This window comes from Rutidosis leptorrhynchoides, chromosome 3 (assembly GCF_046630445.1).
Source record: "Rutidosis leptorrhynchoides isolate AG116_Rl617_1_P2 chromosome 3, CSIRO_AGI_Rlap_v1, whole genome shotgun sequence".
Taxonomy (NCBI): Eukaryota; Viridiplantae; Streptophyta; class Magnoliopsida; order Asterales; family Asteraceae; genus Rutidosis; species Rutidosis leptorrhynchoides.
Window position 1 is genome coordinate 621,819,429 of NC_092335.1, and position 10,738 is coordinate 621,830,166.

The 10,738-nt window shown below is 39.2% G+C and overlaps 1 protein-coding gene across 2 annotated transcripts; it reads right to left on the reverse strand.

Annotated features, from left to right (window-relative positions):
- Positions 1–362: 362 nt before the first annotated feature.
- On the reverse strand, positions 363–3,501 carry LOC139898954 (putative E3 ubiquitin-protein ligase XBAT31). 2 transcript variants are annotated; one of them, XM_071881758.1, is made up of 8 exons: positions 3,174–3,501; positions 2,952–3,014; positions 2,754–2,825; positions 2,514–2,635; positions 2,292–2,432; positions 2,088–2,195; positions 1,573–1,834; positions 363–1,071 (listed from the first exon to the last, which is right to left on the reverse strand). In XM_071881758.1, exons 1-8 carry the CDS (start codon positions 3,351–3,353, stop codon positions 685–687), a joined length of 1,335 nt encoding a protein of 444 aa, XP_071737859.1. In that variant the 5' UTR covers positions 3,354–3,501; the 3' UTR covers positions 363–684. The 2 variants fall into 2 exon arrangements, with proteins under 2 accessions (XP_071737859.1, XP_071737860.1); XM_071881759.1 differs by having other exon boundaries at positions 2,952–3,036; positions 3,138–3,357.
- Between the last annotated feature and the right edge of the window lie 7,237 nt (positions 3,502–10,738).

A 10,738-nucleotide genomic window follows, 5' to 3' on the forward strand; every position in this document is an offset into this window, starting at 1 on the left:
CTTTATATCTTCCACTTACTTATCTATTTCTTTATATCTGTTAATTAAAAAAAGTGAAAATTGTTATTTTCATATCACTTAATCTGAAAATTGATCCAGAAACATAAAATCAGACTTGCTCCCAAACAGAGGCAAAAAAAAAAAAAAATTAAAAGCCTTTTCACCTTGTAGGACATAAAGTTGATCTTGGTAGAATGAAACCGATTCACACTCGTGTCCTAATTTAACTGAACATCATACGGTTGAAGTCGTATAACGTACAACTGGGCACGTCATACATAATCATGTTTCATAACAAGTAAATGTATCAAAAAATGACTGTTATATTTATATTATATATATTAAAAAAAAAAAAAAACTACTAACAATCAAAATCACGGAATTTTATAAAAATAGGTGCGTTCAATTTACTACTCACCACTTTTTCCTTAATAATACATAGATGAATCTGAATTTTCTAGCTTTATAGGTAACAAAATAAGTAAAAAAGAATACTTTTATAACAAGTAATTAACTACCCAAAGGCTCCCATTGAACCTTTTTACTTCTTCAACTTGAAGTAAACATAATAAACAACCAAACAATACTCACCATTTCCTTTACTTATTGCCCCAACCAACAAATTTTAACACATGATCTTTCTATACACAATGCCCAATTGGCCCACCTTGACCCGATCCTTTTTCACGGTTTATCACATTCGGGTTCAACAGATACCCGACCCGAACGGCCCACCATTTTCCCAAACGAGGGTACACCCGATAACCCCCTGAAGCTGCTGCTACCCTCACTCAAATTTTGCGACTTTCTTGATTTCCAAAGCTTAGGAGAGGAATACAAATCGAGTTCTTGGTCAGCAGAGTTGACTTTAGCTTTCACGACTGTTAATCGTACTATATTGCTTCTGCAAAACGGGCAAATGGGTATGGGTTGGATCGAGGTTGTTGGGTTAGGTTTATTGTGGCAGCATAACGCAAGTGTACATTGAGCGCACATTTGGTGACCACAATCTTGTACCTCAATTGCGCATAGTTGGTCAAAGCATATGCAACATAATTGCGAATCGCTGGCCTGCAAATAATCAATTAATTTAATTAATTAAGCTTAATATAATAAAAAGATATTTTAGATGTTTATTAATTAAGCTAATATACATTGAGTGTAGACATAAGTTGCTTAAAGTCAACAAAAATATCTGTTGAACAATGTCCAAAAGTCATCAACTATGACCAATTCAACCTATAAAAATCTTAAGTATGGGGTATTAAATTTAAAAGTTGCCATTCCTTTTTGTCTTTATGCATTTGTTTACTGTCTCATGTTCTTGACTATTTAGAGGGTGTTTGGTCCTAATTAAGAAATTAATCAATATAATGACCAAAAATATACATATACATTCATGTAAGTATGTAACAACAATAAAACAAGTACAAAATATGTGATGTAAACTGAAAATAAAAATATGTTTACCTCCTTATTTTGGGCAAAAAAGACTGATATAAATAACAGATCCGAAAATCAACAAGGTACAAAACTGAATAACGGGAATCAGAAATTTGAAAGTATATTTACCTCTGAGATGTTATCATCGACGCCGGTAGCATCAGAATGGGACGGAGATGATACCAAAAAGCCCGAACCTTTTAAAATGTTTTTCTCCCTTTCTCTATTAACCTCCATTAGAGCCTGCTCTAGTAACGCTTTTGCATCTTGATTAAGTTCACTAATAAACTTCAATGGTGAAGGCCAAACTAATGGCTCCGCCGATGAAGGGTTTAACAAAGCTGCACAAGCCCCGTTTTTATGTTTTAACGCAACGATGTATGGAATTCTTCTGTAATTATTAAAAAAAAAAAAAAAAAAAATCAGTATGTAATCCGATATTATCGACAAAACTACATATTAACATCACATATGTTAAAAATAGAATTTTGCTAACGCCGGGCGTTAGGGCTGTCGTTAACATGCTTAAATCACTTGTACAATTAGGTAACTACCATCATAAAGTTAATAACCAACTGCTATATACAAGTATTTTAAGCATGTTAACGACAGCCCTTAGCAGTATACAAAAAATAATAGTTTACCCCGATGCATCTCTATGAAGTCGATCTGCACCCCACGCTAAAAGTTCTCTAATGCAATCCATTGAACCCCCTCTTGCAGCCGAATGAAGTGGAGTGCTACCCGGTAGACTGAAATTTGCATACACGAATTTAAATAACAACGCATAATGAATATATTGGTTATACATAGAAACAAACTATGAATTAAGTGATAGTAATGAGTACCCGTATCCACCGGTTGATGCACAAACAAGAGCTCCATTATCAAGTAGTATATGAACACATTCGGGACGTCTTTGGCGGGCGGCTAAATGCAATGGTGTTGCACCTTTAGCATCTCTTATATTCACAAATCTTGAAAAACCCCTTGAAATACAAAACCCCCAATATGAATAAAAAAAATTTGATTTTTGAAAGATTTAATTAATAAATCTAAAGGGAACTCACCAAGAAACCGCAACATGTGAAGTTTGGGCAGATGAAAGAATGGTTTGGAGACAATCAGAATGGCCATAATAAGCAGAATAGTGTAAACATGTTCTTCTATTTATTGAATCAAACATCAAAATCTGTCAACAATATTATCATAAATTTCCAAATTTAGTCAATCAAATACTAAAATAAAGTAAAAACTCATTAACAATTTCTACTTTATAAAATCTCAAGTATAAGAAGAAATTGGCATACATTTGCACCAGCTTCAATTAGTTTCTCAACACAATTGATCTTTCCATGCATTGCAGCCAACATCAATGGAGTCTAATAATAATAATACCCAATAATCAAATTACACAAAATCAATAAACTTTAGACAACAAGAGTATCAAAACTTACAAAAGCTCAACATTAATTATTCAATCAATGAAAAATTAACACTAAACACACCTGTTTATGACGATTTAAAGAATCAGGGTTGACTGATCCGTTTTCCAGTAGCATACAAAGAATCTGAAAAAAAAGTTTGAAAACCCATATCATATTTCAAATAAAAAAACAAATTCAACAACACCCATTAATCAAATCAGCCAAAAATGAAAGCTTTTTAGAATAAATATTCAAACTTTAACAATAAAAAATAAGAAATCAAGAAATCTTGAAAGTACCCACCTCGATCTGACCATTAGCAGCAGCAATATGAAGAGCAGAATGGCGATCATAAACAGTAGTTTTTTTAACAAGATTTGGGTCTTTTTCTAAAACAGTTTTCACAATTTCCATATCACCAAATTGAACCGCAGTAAACAACCCATGTTCATCTTGATAATTGCAGCTAAGTTTTTGGCCCATTGTTTTAATCTTTTTTGTTTTTGATTTTGTGGGGTTTGATTGGGTTGGGTGGTAACGACGGACGTTCGCCGGAAACAGCCACCGGAGAGAGAGATTTAAGGTGGTGAATGGGGAAAAATGTTGAATTGCGTCATATTTAAGTAGAGTACAGAAAAACAGGAGAGGGTGGTGGACGGGCAGATGGGAAGGGTAAACAACTGACAACGGGCAGGTGTCAGTAAACTACGGGCAGTTTATAAATTACAAAGTTAGTGTAAGTGGGTCCATATTCCTCACTTCGATAAAATGTTACTGCAGGTAAAACAAGTAAAAAAACAACGTAAAACTTGACCTTAGAAGTTAGAAATGTGTTACACTCGTTCAGTGTCTACATTTTGGAATCTCTTAACAAGTACTCCATCCATCCCTTTCATATACGGTTTAAAGTGTGTTTTTTCACCTCTTAACTAAATGTTTCAGTGCTGAATGTTACGTTAATAGTTTATATATATAAACTTGAAAGATAAAAACACTCTGACTTGGGATTCACACCCAACAGTTCCATACCAGAATGGTTTGAATTTTCCGGCAATTTTCTCGTCGTTTTTTCTTCAACCTTCACCAACCACATCAATTTAACCCTTATACCATAAATTTCACAACCCAGCCCTTACATATAAATGTCTCTTCCAACTTCTTTCAACCTCACTACCCTAAATGTTACTTACCCCGATCGTAATCCCCCATCTACGCCTCCCTTTTCGCTTTCAAATCCAGTCACTTTCGGTGATTATTTGAACTCGTCTATGGTTCCTGAGTTCTCGGATAACTCCACTCTTCCCGGTTTCTCTAGATAGGGCTTCGTTAACAAGTCCTCCGGCGACAATAGTGCAGTCGGAGCTGATTTTCAATCCGAAGGTGCAGCTACTGACAGGCCAAATAATACTGTTTTCATCGGCAGAATCAACAGTTCGGTTACTCGTAATATGGTGGAGTCCACTTTTGGGAAGATAGGCACGCTCTCGGAGATTAAATTTTGGCCTTCGAGGCAATACTCTTTCGTTTCTTTCGTCGAGGTTTCGGATGCATAATGGGCAGTTGACGATCTTAACGGGTCTAGAATTTTTGGTCGACCAATTTTCGTGGGTTGGCCAAGAGTACAGAACAACCGTGTTTTTGGACGAAAGGGGGTTCCAACGAACAAAAAGCTTCGATGCTTGATTGAGCCTAACCCTATGATTATGCAGCAACTTCAATGTAACGACCCAAATCCATTTAACCAAAAACAGAGTACATTTTTTTTTTATTTAGTTAGGTCCCATTAATATAATACATTTTCAACTCTGTTTTAATCGAAACATAACATCATAAGGATACGTTTAACAATCTATCATGACCCTTGGCACACAAATTACACTTTACAAAATCATTTGTAATAATGACCCGATCACAAGAAATACGGGTTAAGACTCAATAACCCAACCCAATACCAAGAGCATAATCTCGGGGACTACCAAATCCCCCATCCGCGTCCAAATATCCAAAAGCTACCCCGTCGAGCCCAAGCGCTCCTAAGCATCTAGTCTACAACTAGCTAGCTTCATAATCACAATACCTGTAAAAAGGTAAACAACGAGAGGGGTAAGCATAAAGCTTAGTGAATGCAATAATTATACACATACATATATAATATACCTAATTGCAAACACTTACTCACATACCGCATACATGCTAGCAACACAAATAGCTTATCATCACAATACAAAGCTATAAACCTCCAATACCACAAGCTAGCACAACGAAAGCATATATATAACACGAACAATATAGTATGCTACACTACAACACAATAACCATGGTTAACCAATCGTACAAGGGATGGTACTCGAATTTCCCATTGGTGTTCATAACATCCATTAGTGTACTTAGCACCTCGTATCACTAACCCCCGGGTGGCATCTTAACACCTCGATACTTCACCCTCGGGTGGCGTCTTAACACCTCGACACTTCACCCTTTAACATGGAGTGGCGTCTTAACACCTCGACACTTCACTCCTAGGTGGCATCTTAACACCTCGATGCTTCACCTCGAGTGGCATCTTAACACCTCGATGCTTCACTCGTCACGTGAAACGTGGTGTCTTAACACCTCGACACTTCACATCTCACGCTACCACAATTAAATATATTATATACCTACGCATATAATTATTCCACTCACCTCGTGAACTCGAGCATTATAAACCATGCACGAAATCTTCACCACACACAACCGAGCAAGATTTTACCTACAATACGCATATAGGTATACACATAATCAACATACAATCCCATTTGGACTCTCGACCCGCCCAAATGAACAACAAGTGTAAAATACACCCTTTCGCACTTTTAACGCTACCCGAAGGTCAAAAACTAGCGAGACTAGTTCCCGCGTTCTCGAAATACCCAATTATGTCAACTTTAACCTTTAAACGCATACTAGCTCGTATTTTACACAAAACCCATTCCATGGTTGACCAAGTTTGACTTTATTGCTAAAACACCAAATTTTAACCTAAAATCACTTCTCGCGAGTAATTACATGAAAAGCATCATTTAACACTCAACAAAAGTGTTTAACATCCAATTAATCCAAATTAGTGTCATCCTCAATTTTGACCCAATTCAAATTGCTCATTTTGACCAAAGTCATAAAACGCCCCAAAATCACTAACGACTAGTGATTATATTTCCAAGACAACCACTAACACTTAAATCAAGTATTTACCTACTTGATTTACCAAAACTTGATTTAAAACTTAATTTGACAACGAATCGAGCTTACTTGTCCCGAAATGCCCATTTGACCCGTTTTGACCTAAATTAGGGTTTACACCCAAAAACCAAGTCAACACAAATGTTCTAACGTTTAACCAACACACGCAAGACCCAAACTCATAATTTCATCACTCGAAACCCACTTTGACACATAAACCCTAATTTTGACCCATTTCAAAATTAGTCACTCAAATATACCCAAAAGGGTTCCAACGCGTCCAAAATCACTAAACTAAGTGATTACACCCAAAACCAAAGCCTAATCATGGTCAAAACGTCAATCAACCCAAAGCCCGCCATGTATCAAAAATAACTAGTTTCCATAAACCCACTTCATCATCTAAATGGGTTTTACAACTAAAAAGCTAAAAACCCTAACTTGAATACCAAATCATAAAGATGAATTTCGGAGTTACAACTTACCATCACTATCACAACGTAGCCATGAATGAGGAGAACAACTTTAACTCTTGAGACCCGACCCGAATCACTCTTCTTCATCCCCGATTCGAGCTTTCTCTCTCTAAACCCTTTACTCTCTCTCTAGGGTTTGGGGTGTGAGTGGGAGGGAAGAAATGAGAAGGAAATGAGGTTTAGATAAGATTGAGATCAGTTTTATGGCCAAAGACCCGTCCATATGTGAAATACCAACTTTGCCCCTCATTTAACTCATTAAAAGGCTGAAAAGTACCAGAACGTGCCTATTGTCGCGCCGCGGAGCAGGTTTGTCGCGCCGTGGCCCAAAGGGTGGTTTTAGATCACTTTTTTTAAGCTTTCTGACCCTCAAAATAGGCATTTGTCGCGCCGTGGCCATTCTGGTCGCGCCGCGGCATTTGCCTGTTTCATCTGAACTTCAGCAAACTTGTTTTGGCCATAACTTTTTGACCGTAACTCCGTTTTCGATGAATCAAATATCGTTGGAAACGTAATGAGATTTCCTATCCAATGGTAAGGTTTTAGAACATCAAATCTAACTTTATTTGGGATCCAAATATACGCTTACATGCCTCGTATTTCGAATGTCGTTCGAAATAACACGTAACTGAAAATGGGTGTTACAACTCTCCCCCACTTAAATTGGATCACGTCCCCGTGATCCGCACCAACACTAGAAGATAAGAACTTCTCCCTCAAACATTTTCGCTTCCAACGCGAAGTCACACATGTAGTAATCACGCACCCGAATTCTCGCTTCGTGCACTGACTCAACATTTAACAACAATATCGGGTAATCAACCCTCGAGTCAAAACAACTGCAACCGTTTGCTCCTACGCCGAGTATCCTCGTACCATACACTTCACAATCGTCTTAAAAGTAGAGCATTTCACCGATAACCATCGTCATCACGCCTCACGATCCTACGAAACACAATCAAGCCCGACATCCATAACATCTACCGTGAATTTTAAGATCTCACCACACGCTAATAATCACTAGCGTGTACTACCGCAACATGCGATATTTCATACACTCAATGTCCATAATTTCCATTTAGGAAAATACGAACAACACCACATATCCCTTCAAGTTTTCTCGGCTACAACACGTAATAAGCTATATCCATAACTATATCACCCAAAGCGATCTACTAAATCCACCACGTCGTGAACCATTTCTTGCATTAATCCCAATCGAGAAGGATTCATGCTTCCTTGAAACTTCGTGCTCCATCGGTTCATAAACGTACTAGTCAACCGGTCATTCATGAACACTCTCTGGACCGAGTACCAAATTCCTCCGGCTCCACAACTGGGTCATTCCTTCAACGAATAAATTTCGGTAACCCCAAAATAATCACTTAGGAGCACCACTTTCCCACCAATCGATCCGCGCATGACCATTCGTCACTGGATTAATCCAGGACGACAATAATACACCACGATTTAGACGAAATATCAACACTCGACACAATATTTCTCCCTTAAACCCTACAACACATCCATACACAATGGCTTCCTAGTACTATCATGGAAACTATTCGTGTACTAGAATCCCGTCAGCAGCGAATTATCAACATAACAATTCGCAATTCGCCACACGACCCACAAAATATTCACCAACGCCGGGTGAATCCTCCTACATTGACCGTCCATTGAGGATGGCTTCGACATTTCGATACAACCAACAGGTCACATCACTAGGGAACACACTCTCGTAAATAAACAACAACCGCGTGTCTCGACGTGAGACAATGAGAACTGGCACTCCCCGCCTCATAACCATCCACAAAGTGGAATAATCCACCGAAAATCCTCACGATCACGTTTCCCGACAGGGAAAATACAGTATTCACCACCATCTCGAACTCGTACTCACTTGACAGTACTATTCGAGTTTCACACCAACCCAAATTTATATCACGAGAGCACCTGCAATAACAGTTACATTCTCTCACTTCCGTGATATCAAACTTCACACTTGGTCTCATACCGCACTTGGTACTGCACGACCACCTTATACAAGAAGACTTACGCTTCACTTGATCTAACACCACCGGATATTCCTCGGGCGGCAGTAAAAACTCCCCCACTTAGGATTTATCTCTCCATTCTCACCGCCAAGATGATAACATCCCGCGGAATTGTAATTTCACGTCATACCTGACCATTCTCACTGTTGGTCATAAACATCAAATCACCGCAAATTCACTTTAGGCTCTTAGAGCCGACATGTACTATCACTTGAGACGTCGTACACGCGACGACATCGCACCGTCATACCACAAATCATAATTTACAGCTCTTCATCGTTCGCAAAGCGAACTCCACCAAAGTCCCACACACGCCTCTATGACTAGGCATATGCCACTCCGCTTAATCAGTCGTGCATCACAGTCGAGATCACCCGACCTTCTACGCAACGAACCATTATCAACAATTGCTCACTCTCATGGGAAAGAGTGACTAATCCGACACAATAATTGCATCGACCGCAATATCAACGCTTCATCATAACCTTCGATCTAATCGACCATTAAGCCCATCACCGGCTCACCGGTCATCCTTACTCGTCCATCACATAAGAGCAACAAGATTTGCTCATCTGCCACTTCATAAGAAGTATTTACTGCAATGCTCCTAAACTTCGACTTTTGCAACCGTCGAATTACTATCACCCGTCGATCACTATTTAAAATCTTCGATGCTTCCAAAGGGTATCTCACAAGCACCCTAAGCACAAAGTGATCACACCATCACCGGAGTTGAACATTACACTAGCAGGTATAAGAAGGCACCTGACGCCGTGTCATGCAGACTCCCACCACAATCAACCGAATTTTAGAAACTCGACCTTTAGGTTCCATACGCCCGATGTCACCCGTCTCTCTATAATAATGACCTGGAGTCATACATACCCGACAAACCTTACGGTTTATCGTCTTATCGAAGGTTCCTAGCGATCACACGCTACCCGCAATTTTCACAAGGCCAAAACGATATAGCCTAACGAAACCCTTCATCTAACACTAAAGAGATGCTCGGGAACACCAAGTCTTACACCCTTCTACATCTCGATAACACCACTACTACAAGGGATATTCCGTTAGGAATGTTACCCTACAATCCATAACGCACTAACGCAATCACCATCATACGGGTCCCACTCCCATGAGTTTAACGACCCAACGACTCCACGATTCGCCAATTCCAAGGCGACTCACAACAAGAATCCCAACACGATTCTCTAACCACACACTCTACCGAGTGTAACTCAAAACTACAATCATTAGACTTATTGCATTCCATTACGGAATTCAAGTCTTCGCCGCACACACGCACACGTAAATCGGTCATCCTAGTTACGATAGGTAACTAAAACCAATAACATTCTCAACAGTACACCCACTACTTAGGGTGACTAAGCACGCGCCAAACTCGTGAGTTGCTCACTCACCTTAGCTAACCGAATCCAGCGTAACACTTCCCGACTCGTAAAGAACTCGATGTGACAACAAGCACATCACTCGAGACCACTATATCCTAGGAACCAATAAAAGATTCCTAACACGTCCCGTTCTACCCCAACCATGCCACGTTTCCTCCGTTCGGTACTTGTCATGTCATGCTTGGTGTCAAAATACACTTTCGTAATAATGGTGATCGGTCACTATTACAAATGCGTACCTTACCATTTTCACATGGTCATGCGAGGTACTTTCCCGGACTGACGCAACATTCACATAAAATAACACGCGATAACTCCTAGTACCCGAATGACCTAAGTCCTTACCGTGAACTTGATCACTCAAACAGCCAAACATGCGAATCTCTCCAATAGATTCGTCCCTAGGACACCGCACCAAAAGATACCTGTATATATACACCAATATACAATAATAATAAACGTACACAAGTATACCACAACAACAAGTCAACCTACAACCTAGGTGACTATCACTAAAACAACGTCCAAGTTTGCCTACTTACATTACGCACTAGCGATCTAAGGCACTAATTTACACATGAAATAGGGCCCCACATAATCCCACATTGGACAAGCACTAGTCCTAGTTAGTCACCTACTCTAAGGCACTAACAAATCTCAATCCGACCCGTACTCCTACAAGTCTCGCAAATAACGCA

Bases quoted from the DNA above. Each gene is read 5' to 3' on its own strand.
- LOC139898954 (XM_071881758.1), bottom strand. From the start codon at position 3,353: ATGGGCCAAAAACTTAGCTGCAATTATCAAGATGAACATGGGTTGTTT. The intron at 3,015-3,173 runs GTGGGTACTTTC...CTTTTTTTTCAG, and splicing joins CTGCTAATGGTCAGATCGAG to ATTCTTTGTATGCTACTGGA. The intron at 2,826-2,951 runs GTGTGTTTAGTG...TATTATTATTAG, and splicing joins CTTTAAATCGTCATAAACAG to ACTCCATTGATGTTGGCTGC.